This window comes from Bubalus kerabau, chromosome 8 (genome assembly GCF_029407905.1).
Source record: "Bubalus kerabau isolate K-KA32 ecotype Philippines breed swamp buffalo chromosome 8, PCC_UOA_SB_1v2, whole genome shotgun sequence".
Lineage (NCBI taxonomy): Eukaryota > Metazoa > Chordata > Mammalia > Artiodactyla > Bovidae > Bubalus > Bubalus kerabau.
The window spans coordinates 30507796-30525203 of record NC_073631.1 but is presented as its reverse complement, the minus strand read 5'-3'; the positions used below and the strand labels follow the sequence as shown (position 1 = coordinate 30525203).

The following is a 17408-nucleotide window of genomic DNA, read 5'->3' as shown; positions in this document are numbered from 1 at the left end:
ATCACACTTCCTAATTTCAAGTTATATTATAAGCAATCAACTCAAGTTATATTACAGGTCATGGTATTGGCATTAAAAGCAGACATACAAGTTAACAGAAAGAAGAGAGATCCCAGAAATAAACTCATGCATATACAATTAATCTTCAGCAAAGGAACCAGGCATACTCAATGGAGAATAATCTCTTCAATAAATGGTACTGGTCAAACTGGATAGCCATATGTAAAAGAATGAAACTGTATCCCTATCAATTCAAAATTGATTAAATATTTAAATGCAAGACTTGGAATCATAAAACTCTTGGAATAAAACACAGGGGGTGAGCTCCTTGACATTGCTATTGGCCATGGTTATTTGGATTGAGAACAAAAGTGAAAACCAAAATTAAAAACAGGTGGGACTACATGAAACTAAAAAGCTTCTGCACAATAAATATAATCATCAATAAAGTGAAAAGGCAATTCATGGAATGGGAATAAATATTTACAAATCATATACCCAATAAGCAATTAGTATCCAAAATATACAAGGGGTTCATACAACTCACTAGCAAAACACACAAAACCAAATGCCACAATTCAAATCGGGCAAAGGACCTGAATATGTATTTTCTAAAGACAAACAGATGGCCAATATATACATGAAAAGGTGTTCAACATCAATAATCATCAGGAAAATGCAAATCAAACCATAATGAGATATGACCTCACATACCGCTAGGATGTGTATTATCAAAAAGAGAAGAGAGTAATGCTGGTGAGGATGCTGGGGAAAGGAAACCCTTGTGCATTCTTGGTAGGAAAGTAAACCAGTACAGTCACTAAGGAAAACAGTAAGAGGTCCCTCAAGAAACGAAAAATAGACCTATCACATGACTCAGGAATCTCCCTTCTGGGTAAATATTCAAAGGAAATGAAATCACTATTTCTTTATCTCAAAGAGACATCTGAACTTCCAATTTTACTGCATCACTATTCACAATAGTCAAGGTTTGGAAACAGTGCAAGCATCTCTCACTTACAGATGAATGGATAAAGAAAATGTAATACACATACACACCAATACACACCCCCCCACACCCCCCACACACAGACAATGGATTATGCAATCTTAAAGGAAATCCTGTCTTTTGTGACATTATGGATGAACACAGAAGGTATTATGCTAAATGAAATAAGCTAGACAAGAAAGAAAATAAAACTTAACTAGAACCAAAAACAAGCAAATAAAATAGTTGAACTCAAAGAATCACAGGGTAGAATGGTAGAATGGTTGCCAGAAGCTGGGGCTTGGGGTGGAATAGGGAATGTTTGGTAAAAGTTTGTAAACTTTTAGTAATAAGATGAATAAGGCTTGAAGATCTAAGGTATACAACAGTGAATATAACTGCTAATACTCTATTGTATAGTTAAAATTTCTAAGAGAGTAGAACTTAAGTATTTTCATCCAAAAAAAGTAACTATGTGGGGTGATGAATGTATTAAATTAACTCAAGGAGGAATATCATTTAACAATGTCTGCACATTATTAAATAATTATATTATCAAATAGTTACACCTATATATGTTAGATATATGAATTATAATTTTGTATTCCAATTATACTTTAAAAAGCTGAAAAAATATTTCTGAAAAGTTTCCCTCCCTGAACTAACATAATCCTACAGAAAATATTGAGAACTTTTCTTTGAGTTAATTCTTTCTCAGTTCCAGTGCTCATTAGCTGAGTCAATATACAGACCATTTCCTCCCATGGGTTATTTTTACATATTTACTGAGCTCTACCAATAACCTGATCGAGGGATGTACTGTATGGATTCTATAACTGGGCAAAAGTTACAGCATAAAACAGGAGGACATGTAAACTTTTCTTATCTACAGCTTGCCTTCTTCCTGTAAATTGTAAGAGCAACATTGTGTTTTCTGAGTATGTATGATGTTAAGAAAGATAAAACATATGCATGCATACATTTCTGGACCCTTAACCCCTGCTCTTTTATACTTTTAGTTTTTTACCTCATTTCCTAGAAGGGCATTTACACAGGCTTCTGATGCATCGCAGATGGCTGTGAGATCATGTCCTCCTTCTAGAGCCAACACCACATGTCCATCAGCCAGTGTCATCAACTGCTTCGTCAAATGACCAAAGCCTACCATAATGCAAACAGAACATTTCAAAGTATAAATTAAAAGTCAACTGACCACTAGAACCTAATATTGATTGAGCATTTATTGTGTGTATGTCCTTTTCTCAGTACTTCCCACGTGCTAACGCATTCAATACTCACAATAATTTGATAAAAGATCTTGGATCACAAAATCCAAGATCCTGCAGCTACGAAGTCTCACAATTAAGATTTGCACCAGTCATACTGTGCACATTACTGCCTTTCACAATGCATTCTGTGTACACCTGGATATAAAGTGTTCGGCTAATATTAATAAGGTATGCAATTCCATTTGCTTAATATTTGTTTCTTCTTTCCATCATTTGCCTTTATTATAAAAGGAAGAAGTTTTCCATGTATCACCTCAAATTACATACCTATCACATTAGATTTTACAGGTATTCTTTTTACTATGAAATAGCTGATGAATACAAAAATTAATATCTATGTATGACATAACAAACAAGTGGTCACTCACCTCCCAATTTAAGGAAAATATTTTTGAAGCCCCCTGCATGCAACTGTCTAATAACATAACTCCCCCTCACTGTGGGTAATCAGGACTCTGGGTTGGTGTTTATGATTCCTTTGCTTTTGATTGTTTAACCTGCTTTTCTGGAATTTTATAAAAATGGTTTTAGACTTTTGCAACATACTCTTTTCACACTTTGTGTTAGTTCATTTCTGTCGATGCCTGTAACAACAGTTTTATGCTCTCTAGTAGGCCATTTAATGAATATAGTTTATTTACCCACTCTCCTGTTGACAAATATTTATGTTTTTCTGTTATTCAAAAAAAAAAAATGCCCCTATGGGACTTTCCTGGTGGTCCAGTGGTTAGGACTCTGTGATTTTTCCACCATGGGCCTCTGTTGGATCCCTGATTAGAGGAACAAGGATCCCACAAGAGACCAAAAAAAAGCCAATAAGAACATTCTTATACCAGCCTTCTGGTGCACACATGCAAGAGTGGAGTAAAACTGCTGTGACTTACAACCTGCTAAATAAAACCAGATCATTTCCAAAGGACTATGATCAATCCCCACTGTGAGAAGCAGTGTGTATCAGAATTCCTGTTTAGTTTCATCCTTGCCAATATTTGGTGTGATGGGCCATACATGTGGGTGGCAAAGAATGGCATCTTACTGTGGTTTCATTCAGAATAAGGAGAAACCTTTCTATTTCTACCCTGAATTGAGTTTTTATTATAAACAGATGTTTAATTTAATTATTTTACTACACCAAATGAGATGGTTTTTCTCCTACAATTTCATAGTGTTGTGAGTTACATTAATATTTCAAATATTTAGGCATCATTGAATTTATGGAATAAAGTAAGTTTGTTTATGATATATTATCATTTTTATACACACTTAATTTATTTGACTAATGCTTTGTTTAGGATTTTTTCACTATGTTGATGAAAGAGGTTAATCAATGAATTTCTATTCTTTGACTATTTTGAATTTTATTATGGCCGGACCTTCTTTTTCTATTATTTGACTCCAGAATGTTGGGTAGAAATCTTCTGTAAACCATTTGACTCTTCTGTTTTGTCTGAGGAAGACATTTATCTATTGAGAATTTTCTTAGGGATTAGGGGACTATTCTTGCTTTCAATATCTTCCCAAGTTATATTTTCCCAGAAATCTGTATCTTTTGTGTTCAAATGTATTCAATAAAGTTGTTTATTACCTTATCATCATATTTTGGAACCTCAATGAGATGTAATCATTGTTAGTAGAGCCTCAACATCTCTGAAGTTTTCTTTCATTTATTTTCTGTCTCTTTCTGTCCGACATTATGTGTATTTTTGTTGCAGATTTACCTTCCAGGCTTTTTCACTCCAGATGTATCTAGTCTGCTATTTATACTTTCATCAATATCTTCATTGCAGTGATTCGTTGTTCAATCCTATGTGTTCTGTTGGGTTATATTTCATAACTTCTTAGTCACTTTAATCTTTCAAGTTTTTATTTCTTTAGACATAATTACTTTATATTCTATATCTGCTATTTGAAGTCTTTATGGCTTAGTTTTACTATTTTTGTTTCTGCTGATTCAGCCTCATGATGGCTTAATTTTCCTTTGCTTTTATTTTTTTTGAGTTCATATTCATCAGAACTTTATATATGAGAAAGCTTGGAGAACAGATTTGAATATGATATTTACCTTGGAAACCCAAGATGAGTGGGATTTTGTTTACTTCTGTTGGATGGCTGAAACATTACCAAGCAGGATAAATTTTAAATCCTGACTGAAGGGCTGTTTTTCAAAATGTACAGATAATGTAAATACGGATCCCAAAACTTGATTACAAATTGTCATAGAAAAGACATTTTTTCCCTTTCCATTCCCTTTGAAATTCTCTGTATTGACAGTTATAGCTAAGATCAATTTGTTGTTTTGTTCAGCAGTGTCTCCTTTTCTCCTATTTATCCTTTTCTTTAGAGTCAGCTCTTTGACATTCCTTTCTTTATTCTGCTCTCCAATCAAAACCCTTCCCTTTGGAGATCGAAGGCTTTGATGCCCTTTTTGAGAATACAGGAGTCTATTAATGTTCAAACTTTTGCCAACTGTATACTTTAGGATGGCCCAGAGTGGCCAACAGCTACAGTATTTGTTTGCTTTTCTTCCTCTTTTTGGAAGTCCTCCATAAATTTAAAAGAGTAGTTTTCATATTTACACGTAGGAGTATTTCAGAATATATAGTCTCTCATATTGCCAAATGTAAATCTCTTGTTCAATGTCTAAAAAATTATAACAATTCATCAACGTGCCCACTTTTAGGAACAATTAAAAAAAAAGAAAAAATAAAAATATTTAAAACCATGTGTTCAACATTGTTTAATTTGCTTTAAGAACTTCCAGGGAACATAAATTTAGTTTTTAAATCAATTATATTTTTAAAATAATTAATAGATGTTTTGCTACAGGGTAACATCTGGGCTCTGCTCACAGATCCTCAAATGCTCAGCGACTCACAAGTTCCTGAATCAACTTGTTGAAAACAAGTGGCCAAGATTTCAGAGTAGGAAGACCCTGAACTCACCTTGTCCAGAGCACCTATTGAGGAGAAAGACTAGAAGGGTATCAGAGATCTTCTACAACTAAAGACATAAAGAAGGAACCACAAGGACATGGGTAGGAAGGGTAAAGATGTGGTATAGTCAAGAACCATATTCCAGGGTGAGGACCACAAACACAAGGATAATCACAGTTAGAGAGTTTCTCCCCAAGGAATGAGGGGTCTGAGGCCTATTACAAGCTCCCCAGTCTGGGTGTCCTACACTGGGAAGCCAAGATCCTAGAAGTCTGGCTTTGAAGGCCAGAGGGGCTTACTCTTGGGACGGTCAAAGGGCAATGGGAAATAGACCCCAATCTTAAGGCACACACAAAATCTCACATAATTCAGGACCCAGGGCAGAAGTCATAATTTGAAAGAAGCCTATGTCAGACCCACCTTCTGATCCTAGAGTAATAAAAGGGGAAAAAAACCCTACAAACAAGCATACACTCCCCAGCAAGACTTTCACTCAGATTTGATGGAGAGATCAAAAGCTTCACAGACAAGCATAAGCTAAGAGTTCAGCATAACCAAAAAAGCTTTATAAGAAATGTTAAAAGGACTTCTCTATGTGAAAAAGAAAAGGTCATAACTAGAAATATGAAAATTATAAAAGGAAATATTTCATTGGTAAAGGCACATATATACAAAAGTTAGTAAATTAGCCACATATAAATCTAGTAGGAAGATTTAAAGATTAAGGGAGTAAAATCCACATAAGTACTACTTATCCACAATAAGTACTTAAGGGACACACAAAACAAAAAGATGTAAAATGCTATGTCAAAGACAGTAAATGTGAGAAATGAAGTTAAAATTCATAAGAGAGCAGCAACTTAATCATATTTCTGTATGTTTGCATGCTCAGTTGCTCAGTCCTGTCTGCCTGTTTGCGAACCTATGGACTGCAGCCTACCAGGCTCCTCCGTCCATGGGTTTTCCAGGAAAGAATACTGGAGTGGGTTGCCATTTCCTACTCTAGGGGATCTTCCTGATGCAGGGACTGAACCCGCTGTCTCCTGCATCTCCTGCATTGGCAGACAGATTATTTACCACTGAGCCACCTGGGAAAGCCCCCATATTTATATTTAAATCACTATATATAAACCTCATGGTAACCACAAACCAAAAATCTATAATAGATACACACACAGAAGAGAGAAAGGAACTCAAACATAATTCTATTGTTTGCCTTTAAAAGGCACATGAAAACTCAATGCACTCAATAGATAAATATAGAGAAAGATATCATTTGTGGTTATCGGAGGTGGGATTTGGGGGGAAGGGGAATTACATGAAAGCAGTCAAAAGGTGCATACTTCCAGTTACAAGATAAATAAGTACTATGGAAATAATGTACAGCATCATAAATCTGATTAACACTGCTGTGTGTCACATATGAAAGTTGCTAAGAGTGTAAATCCTAAGAGTTCTCATCAGAAGGAAAATACTTTTTTTATTTCTTTAATTCTGTACCTGTTGATGATGGGTGTTCACTAAACTTACTGTGATAATCATCTCATGATTTATACAAGTCAATTTATTATGCTATACACTTATTTTTCGGGGCAGTTCTGTGTTTACAGAAAATTTAAGCAGAAAGCACAGAGAGGTCCAATCCACCACCCCACCTTGCTGTGGTTTCCCCTATTAACAACATTCTGCATTAGTGTGGTGCATTCGTTACAGCTGATGAGCCAATACTGATAACTTACATTACTGTTTACAAAAGTTCATGACCAGGCTTTTCTCTTTTTGTGTAACTCTAGGGGCTCTGACAGATGCATACTGTCATGTATCCACCATTACAACATCCTACAGAATGCTTCAAGGCCCTATAAATCTCCTGTGTTCCACCTGTCATACCTCCTCTCTGCCCTGCAACAAACCCTTATCTTTCTTGTTTCTACAGTTTTGCTACTTATTTTTTCAATGTTTACATTAATTAAAATTTTTAGTTTCTTTTATTAACCATACTAAAGTACAAAAGACTATATTTCACTCTCCGTCATTTAATACTTATAATATTTATAATATCAATATTTCTATATTCATGAAAACTTAAAACAATTACCTTGAATATGGAAATGCATGGTCTTCAAGCCTGCCTAGGCTGTTTTCAAGCCTGACCTTGTTCCTCTCTTAAATATTATGGGTTTTTTGTTTGAAAAGAAAGTAAGTTTTCAGAATACAGTTGGCAGAACCAAATCAAAGTCTACAAAACTGTCAAGCAATAACACCCCAAAACCAAACTAAGTTGCTTCCATTTTGGAATAATGAAATAATATCTTCTTAATCCTTGGAAATGCACTGAAATATTCATTCAGTAAACTAGAGCTGTCCAGAATTTCAGCTCTGGTATAGCACTTGAGGTTAAGTATGAATAAGACAAATCTATTATGATAGAAGTCAAAATATTCACTTTATAATGATTGTATGTTTCTAAATACTTGGCAAAACAATTCTAAAAAGATGTAAAATTGGATGAAAATTGTTTCCAAGCATTACTGCATTCAAGCATTATTTTCCACACCTATGGGTCTCACAATGATACCAAGAAAAATCTTTTCCACAGGCCATTTAAAAATGAGGCTGACCACATTAAACTCCACCTTTTTATACAACTGCTATGAAAAGAGCAGTAAGCTTACAGAAAATGTGTAATGCAAAGTTCTGATCCTTAATGCTTAGAAATACTCTTGCTCGAAGTCAAGGCACATAGTAAATAATTCCATTCTGGAAGAAATATTCATAAAACTCACAGACAAATATTTCTGCTAACCATATTGTTAAATATTCTGAACAGCTTTTCCTGTAATCTAAGCCATGGCCACAGTGATAAGTTTAAAAGATATAATAATAAATCAAGCAGGTATGCCAAATCTTTCATACTGAAGGATCCTAACAATTGAGAATTCAATTATCTAAAGTCACTGCTGAGCAGATCAAATCACATGGATTTTAAAAAGGAAGGGGGGAGGGAGAGGGAGAAAAATCTCAAATCTGATTTAAGTTCACTCTTTTCCTTTGAGAATAAAAAAGAGTCCCATAAAATACCAAATTTAGATGGGATAGTAAAAAGTGGAAGGAAAGAATGGAATGAAGCTAATCTTTGATCTCTATCCAAATTCCTCTTTCTTTTACCTACAGGGTTTATTTCCATTCACATGTTACCCATGTGATCTCTGGAGCCACAGATTGAGGCAGCTGAACTTTGAGTTATCCTTGCACAAAACATTCAAGTGGAGTATAGAAATAAAATTTCTGAGTCCTATGCTCTCTCTTCTCATCAAAGCAAGGAATTTAAGAACAATGTTTTACTACTCTTAACCTGAGTTCTACTGTGTCCATTGTAGAGGGATCTGAAAAGCTAAGTGTGGCTACCAGTGTCAAGGTGTTACTCTTCCAGATATGCGAAAAAGAAGATTCAATGGTGTGTGTGGTTATGTGATTAGAGAGTTATAGAACATAATTTTAATGGGCATAATTACAAGTTACGTTGGATAGCTTTTATTTCTAGGGCACAAAAACTCATCCTACTGGTCACAGCAAACTGAATTCGCACAGTTGAAAAATTACAGCAGAGCAAAGTGCCAGGAAGGTTGTCCTCAGGGAGGTTTGAGTGTCCTGAGTGTGAGGGCTCATGGGAAAGAAGCAATTAAGCAAGAAAGTCAGTCTGTATAATCTGTGCTGAGCTGAAGCAGCCACAGATATGATATGGGGATGGAACTAGGCACTCAGGGAGGAGGCTAGGGTAGCAAGATGGATGGGGTCAGGTCAGTACTAAAATTGTTATGCAGTTAATGAAAAATCCTAAAAGATGATGCTGTTAAAGTGCTGCACTCAATATGCCAACAAATTTGGAAAACTCAGCAGTGGCCACAGGACTGGAAAAGTTCAGTTTTCATTCCAGTCCCAAAGAAAGGCAAAGAATGCTCAAACTACTGCACAATTGCACTCATTTCACATGCTAGCAAAGTAATACTGAAAAAAATTTGCCAGGCTAGGCTTCAACAGTAAACTCCCAGATGTTCAAACTAGATTTAGGAAAGGCAGAGGAATCAGAGATCAAATTGCCAACATCCGTTGAATCATAGAAAAAGCAAGAGAATTCCAGAAAAACATCTACTTCTGCTTTATTGACTATGCTAAAGCCTTTGACTGTGTGGATCACAACAAACTGTGGAAAATTCTTAAAGAAATGGGAATACCAGACCACCTTACCTGCCTCCTGACAAACCTGAATACAGGTCAAGAAGCAACCGTTAGAACCGGATATGGAAAACAGACTGGCTCCAAATTGGGAAAGGAGTACGTCAAGGCTGTATATTGTCACCCTGCTTATTTAACTTATATGCAGAGTACATCATGTGAAATTCTGGGCTAGATGAAGCAGAAGTTGGAATGAAGATTGCTGGGAGAAATATCAATAACCTCAGATATGCAGATGACCCCACCCTTATGGCAGAAAGTGAAGAGGAACTAGAGAGTCTCTGGAAGTAAATGAGGAGAGTGAGAAATCTGGCTTAACTCAACATTCAAAAAACTAAGATCATGGCATCTGGTTCCATCACTTCATGGCAAACAGATAGAGAAACAATGAAAACAGTGACAAACTTTATTTTTTGGGCTCCAAAATCACTGCAGATGGTGACTGCCGCCATGAAATTGAAAGATATTTGCTCTTTGGAAGAAAAGCCATGACAAACTGAGACAGCATATTAAAAAGCAGAGACATTACTTTTCCAACCAAGGCCTATGTAGTAAAAGCTATGGTTTTGTCCAGTAATCATGTATGGATGTGAGAGTTGGACCATAAAGAAGGCTGAGCACCTAAGAATTGATGTTTTTGAAATGTGGTGTTGGAGAAGACTCTTGAAAGTCCCTTGGACTGCAAGGAGATCAAACCACTCAATCCTAAAGGAAATCAATCCTGAATATTCATTGGAAGGACTGATGCTGAAGCTCCAATACTTTGGTCACCTGATGTGAAGAACTGACTCACTGGAAAAGACCGTGATGCTGGAAAAGATATAAGGCAGGAGGATAAAGGGATGACAGGATGAGATGGTTGCATGGCATCACTGACTCTTTGGACATGAGTTTGAGCTAGTCCCGGGAGATAGAGATGGACAGGGAAGTCCGGCATGCTGCAGTCCATGGGGTTGCAAAGAGTAGGACACGATTGAGCAACTGTTTTTTTTTTATTTATTTATTACTGAAAATCAGCCTCAGAAGTTGTCCCAACCATGTGCACTGACTATGACAAAATACCGTAAGAAATTATTTTTTTAAAGTTAACATTGTTAACTTAAGCTCTTTTGAGGAAATCTTCTAGAATGGGGTGCTAACGTAGTACTACCACTACGGTAGTACGGCTACTACACTAAAGAATACTATATATAGCCTGTCTGCTCTAAAAAGCATTAAGTTAAATTAATATAAGCAGGTAAGCATCATTATAGGCATTAGAAGGAAGGTACATTGTAAAAAAAAAAAAAAAATTCTCTTGCTTTTGTTGACTAAACAAACACACGGAACTGGTAACTACGAAGACTGGGAGTCACTGAGGAAGAGAACTGGAAGGGCAGCTTCAGTTAGAAATCTTCACTGGAAGCCAACTTACTTTTGTCGCTTCTGAAAATAATATTAAATAAGTTGCAAATATGGTAGTGATTCAAATGATCGATTTCCTGAAATTCTGTGGGGGTGTATTTCTGCTTAAGAAGTCAAATTTGTGTCAGCATTTTTTTCTAAGTTTGGGAAACTGTTTGAAATGAGAAGTTGCTCTAGGAAAGCTCTAAGATTAAACTTTAGATAAATATTTAATAACTAACCCATAGAACATAAAAGGATTCACCCTTTAAAATGGCATGTGTCAAATGCTTCTCCGTAATGTTTCCCAAATAGTTCCCAGGATATTGGTAATGCAAAAACACAACCCTTACTTTACTTTAATTTCCATTTGAAAACAACTATTTTCAAAACAAAAATGAACACATGTTCATTGTTAAAAATGTGGAAAATAGAAAATAGAAAAAAGTCAAAGAAAATTATGTAATATATAACAAATATATGTTGCTACATATTATTATTCAATAATTAAATATAAATAAAATCATTATAATAAACCCAGTCCTATAAACCAGAGATAGCCAATCCCACTTTTGTGCAATTTCATGTTTATCATTTTCTGTGCATTTAAAAAATAAAACAGGATCACACTGTACTTTTAAAATTTATATTTATAAATATAAATATAGTAGAAAACATGTTTTGTAGACTCTACAATATCCTTTTAACATACTACTTTTCTGTTTTTAGACATTAACTTACTAGTTTTCAGCTTTATATATAAGGTTGTAAATAATATCCTCCTATATGGTGAAGCAGTCACTTACCTGATTCTAGTGTTATTATCTATTATTATTGGATGAAAAGAGGCTTGCTCTTTTGACTGTTAACTTTCCTCTTTTATTCCAGAGTATGAGATAGAACACATACTGTAAGGCACATGAAGGCAAGATGGAAATGAAGTTCCTAAACTTTATAAACTTTATTTGTGTGTGTTCAGCAATGGATAACTGAAACATTCTTATAGAAGCTCAGAGAAATGAGATACTCCTAGAAAGTCTGCTTTTATTATGAAATTGAAAACATGAAATATATCAGAACTCTTTATGGAGGCTGACCCTGAGGGACTTCTGCTGTGGCTTGAAGAGGGACTTCTCTCTAACTTACGGTGTTGTTACCATTGTTGTTTTGCCATTCTATAAAAGTCAGACTCTAGAATCAGCAACCAATGCCTAAGAAAGGTACTGGCTCATGATTCACTTGATTAATAAAAATAATAGTGATACAAAATGATTGATTAGAAATCACTCCTACTTGTAAATCTAATTTTGCTGATGTCAGCCTCCCATTCACTACAAGTACTTCTCTATTATTTCCAATGACTGCCTGTCTGCCAGGAAAGCTTCAAGTAAAACAAACAAACAAACAAACAACAACAACAAAAACAACAAAAAACAGTGACAGAGACAATCCCCATCTCCACAGTGCCATTTAGCAAAGGTAGTAGAATGAGAATCAGCAGCAGAGACAGTCTCTTCAGAAATGTATGTGTGTGTTCAGTCACTAAATCTTGTCTGACTCTTTGCAACCCTGTGGACTGAATCTACCAGGCTCCTCTGTCCATGGGATTTCCCAGGCAAGAATACTGGAGTGGGTTGCCATTTCCTCCTCCAAGGGATATTCCCGACCCAGGGATCAAACCTGCATCTCCTGCATTTCAGGAGGGTTCATTTTTGACATCTAATATGTTACTGATTTATGTAATTTTCGTAACTCTTTCTGACATGTTAAAAACCCTCAATAACAATTTTACTCATTTTTAAACAGGTTAGTTTCATTTGATCCTGAAATAGCTGTGAAGACTTCACGGCAAATCCAGTATAGTAGGGATCCCTGGAGTCAGACACTTTTGTTCTGTTTTGATTTGCAATTTAATTTTGCATATCCACTGGCAAATTTTCCCTAGTTACATGCAGGAAAGATCAACTGAAGAATGCACATACGGTGAAGTATAATTACAAAAACTGGAGCCATTTTCCTCTCTAACCCCCTTAGTCATTAAGTTAACCATGCTTTTCTTTAGGAAGATGCAGTCAAACTCAAATTGAGAGAGAAGTTTGGGTAGCATGTGGCTGTCTCATGTACTCTGAGGCTCTCGAGCAGGACTTCAAAGCAGAAGCTGATTGTTGCAGATGGGAAGAATGCTTTTCACAGAAATACCTTTTTAAGACTCATGATGTTGTAATTCATATGGTAGGCACTTGTGATTCGTTCCTGATGATGTTGGGATCATTTAACTCACAAAACCAGTGTTGCTACCATAAAATCCTTTCATCTATAGCCAAAAAAGGTTTATTTCATGCAAATGAAAAATTTTCATTAAAGAATCACCCTAATAATGGGGAAGGTATATGTTTTCTGGTCATGTTTAAAATGTAAATTTATGAACATATTTTGAAGATTCATTTCACTTTAAGATCTTTATTTATTTGATGTCCTAGGACTCTTTTCAAGGTCACTGAAACCGGAAATCACTTTTAGAAGAAATATGGAGATTATTATCATTAAATCTTTCAGTTGGCTTATTCCAAGCAGCCCTATAAATATTGCATATGTTTTAAAGAAGGCGCTTTCAAGTAAAGTAAAAATCCTTTTACTGTTCTAGTCAGTGACGCTCCAGAAGGTAACTTTATATTCTCAGCACCTTTTGTAAACAAATGAATGGTTGGTTTGTATTAAACAATGTCTGAGACAGCAAAACACTCCAAAGTAGTATTTCAGAAAAATGATATTAAAAAAAAATTATCTTCAGGAATTCCTGAGAATAAAATGTCAAGAGAAGTTGACTGGCATTTTGACCATCCATCCATCCATCCATGATTTATCTATCTAAAAAGCAACAAGTTATTTACTAAATGCCTACTATGTGCCACAGTTTTATATATAAATGTTAAAATACATGAACCTCAGTTTTCTCAGCTGTAAATACAACCAATGACTATTCTACCTCACAGATGTGAAATAAATATCTAATCATAAAAAGCCACCTAAATATATGCATATATATACACATATGAACAGAACCTAGCACATAGTAGGTATTCAGTTTTTATATTTTCGAATGAAAGAATTTATTCATAGAATTTAAGATCTAGAAATGAATTTTAAGCTTAAATATTCCAACCCCTTCTTTAAGGTTGAGGAAACTAAGACCCATAAAGATCAATTATCAAGGCAAACAGTTAACTACAGAGTTGGGATGAGAACTCTGCATTTTCCACCATTCAGCCCACTCAATAGATATTAGGACTGCTCATTTTTTTTCAGAAATGATTTCCAGTTCAAAAAGAACTTTAAAGAGAATTCCTAGACACCAAATGGCTTTTACAAATTATTGCTTTGGTGTGCTAAGTGTAAATAAACCAGAAGCATGTGAATTAAATTTCCCTTAACAAACACAAATATAAAACCATTGAGGAGAAAAAAAAATCCCTAGAAAATGCTTTTGGGTATCATAGGACCATTCCTTCCCACCCCTCAACAAAATTGTTTTTGCCAAACCCCAACTGCAATTTGATTTGCCAATCTCTAGCTTGTACTGCTGTTTTCAATAAGGCATTAAACACATGGGATCCATTCTCTCATCGATGCTCAGGCATAATTGGCCAAGTGGGATGGAACAAGAGCAGGACAGACTCATGCTAAGCAATGATGATCCCATTACAGTACTCTGCATTATTCAAATTCAACCAGTATTTACTGAGTACACACAATTAACAACAGCTAGGGAACTACATGGTTGAATAAGAGATCGTTCTTGCTTCCAAAGAACTAAATTACATACAAGGGGCATATACACAGATAAATACAATTTGACATGGAGAAAGATAACTGTTATAAAACAAACACATTTTTATAAAGCTTAATAGATGGAAGACATCTATCTGTTTAGAGGGAACTCAGAAGATAATAGAGGACATAGTCAAACATCTGCAGTGTTACGCATTTGTATATCTTTGCCTCAGCTTCCCACTTCTGATACAGGAACAGTCTTGTCGGTTTCAGTGAAATAATATATGTAAAATGCATCTACCCAGCACTTGACACTCAGGCAGTATCAATAACTATTACTTCCTCACCAGCCCATCAGCCTCTTCATGATTCAAAAGCTCTCTTAGCAATTACCCTAAATGGCATTATTCTTTTCATTCATTTGGTTTTTCTATTAGTAAACTTAGTTCTAGAGTCACTCAATTATGCTCACATAGGATCATATATATTGCAGTTTCAGACAGCAAAATGGGGAATGGAAAAGTAAGTGTGGGGAAAAAGAATTCATATTTTGAGATAATCATCTTTAAAATTTTTTTCAAAAAATAAATCGCCAAGAATTGATTGATACTTTGGAATCTAGCATACAGCTTGGTACATAGTAGGTGCTCAGTACATGCTATCGAAGGAATTAGTGAATGTGGAATGAATATACTCTATTAACTTTTCTCAATTCCATTTCAATTACATTAGTATGGTAGGTAGAATTCACAGGACCTCCGAGAACTCTTGCTCTTGAACAGAACTCTTTCTCTTAAGTGTGGATAGAATCTGTGCATGTAATGTATACTCCTGTGGAATGGCAAAGAGAAGTTTCAGTTGACTTTGTGTAAATCAAAAGGAAGATTTCAGGCAGTGTCAGGGGAAACTGGGCTGGGGGGTCGGGGTGGCTCCAATAATCTAATCACAGAGCCCTTTAAAAGCAGAGTTTTCTCCAGTTGGTATTGTAAGAGGAAGTCAGATTTGAAGCATGAGAAGGACTTGACACACCACTGATGGTTTGAAAACATTAAGGGACCACGAGAGGAGAAATGTTAGTAGCTTCTAGCCAGCAAGGAAATGAAGACTTCAGTTCTACAACTGCAAGAGATTAAATAAACTCAAAAGAGGATTGTTCCTTAGAATGTCTAGAATAAAGAGCCAGCCTGGCTGATATTTTAGTATCAGCTTTGTGAGACTGGAAGAGGGAACCCAGTTGGGTTGATGCAGACTTGTGACCTACCAGAAAGGTGAGGTAATAAATGGATGGTGTTGGGAGTCAAATTCATATCCCTGAATATACTAGAGGCCCAAGATAAATCAACAGCAGAATAACAGTTCAAGAGGTAAAGTTGATAGTGTAAGGAAAGTTGGAATAGTAATGGTAACTACAACAATGAACAATTCTAAAATATTTATCCTGTGCCAGGTCCTGGGGTTCATATAGATGTTTCATGGGATCCTCACACCACCCTATGAGGTAGCTATAGAGAGTATCCAACTCTCTAGAGGGGTAAACAAAGGGAAGCTGAGTAACTTTCCCAAAGTCATACTGGGAACAGAGTAATATATAGTAATATCAGGACTCAACTCAGGCTTTAGACTCTGAAACCTTAACCACTGACCCTACTGTTCAAAATAATTTTTCAAAAAATCTACACACATAAGGTATGTTTAGTTTTCTCTATGAATAAGATGAAGTAACCAATGCATGTCACCATGCGTCCAAAGGATTCATCTGTCCTCACTATCATCCACCCATTTCCCCACAAAGTGTCAAGGGCCAGAATGCTAAGATGCATACCTTGGCAATGCCTGAACAAACTGTCTGTTAGAATAAGATTATGATGAATTCTTAGTCGTGATGAGATACTTCAAATAGAGGCAGTGCTGCTAGTTTCTCTGTTACCTTGAACCAAAGACAAAATCTATGGGTCACTTCATTTAAAAGAACAGAAGAATCCTAGTCCTGAATGAACATGAGTTTATGTAAATTAGGTGACCTTTTCCAGGCAGAGAGATTTCTAGAACGGTGAACTCTTCTAAAGAGTCAAGGGCTCTGTATGATCACTGGCCATGTCTGACTGGACACTGCAAGGCTTCTCTAAATAATGTATCAAGTGCTGAAGGAATTATGGGAAGTGTTACATGGCTGAAAGAGTGTACAAGTTAGGAGAAGACGGTACCTGGAGATGGGCAGACATGCCAGAAGAAAACTGCATGCTCACTTGCAGAGAGCAGTGAGCTTAGCAATATAGTAGCCACCCAACTACCTGTCACTGGCTTCTCACAATTTTTAGGGTTAAATTCAAAGCCTTCAGGACACGGTATCTCTTTCCAGTTTCATCTTCTGTCACACCCCACGTTTACTCTTCCTTTAAGTTAAATATAACTGTTTATACAATTTGATGAACACAGCAACCAGAGTCTACATTTCTGAGTATCCACTGATGTAATATCTTGTCCACATCCAGCTAACCCCTACTCATCTTTTAAATTTAGTGTAACCAACATCCTGAGCCCGCTGGGCAATGCAGAGTTGTTCTTATGTGTCCTCTTAATACTGATTTCTCTCTCTAATCCTTAATTTGTGAGTTCATCCTTCGAGGTTGTAACCTGCTGACCAACACTGTCTGTATCTTGCCTGGCTTCGTATATTCAGTGCCTAGTACAGTAATTGGCATTCTCAGTATGTTAATTAAATGCTGATGTCTAAATAGTACAGAGACCTCAAGCTGACTTTATAGACCTGGATCAATGTGTGTTAACACCTAAACTATATATGGAACT

At 35.8% G+C, this 17408-nt stretch overlaps 1 protein-coding gene across 1 annotated transcript in view; it reads right to left on the bottom strand.

The window, feature by feature from the left end:
• Nucleotides 1–17408, bottom strand: part of HDAC9 (histone deacetylase 9) — a 1013734-nt gene that overhangs the window by 72132 nt on the left and 924194 nt on the right. The window contains exon 24 of the mRNA XM_055589928.1: nt 2016–2149. Within this exon, the coding sequence (XP_055445903.1) occupies nt 2016–2149 (134 nt within the window). The remainder of the gene's footprint in view (nt 1–2015; nt 2150–17408) is intronic.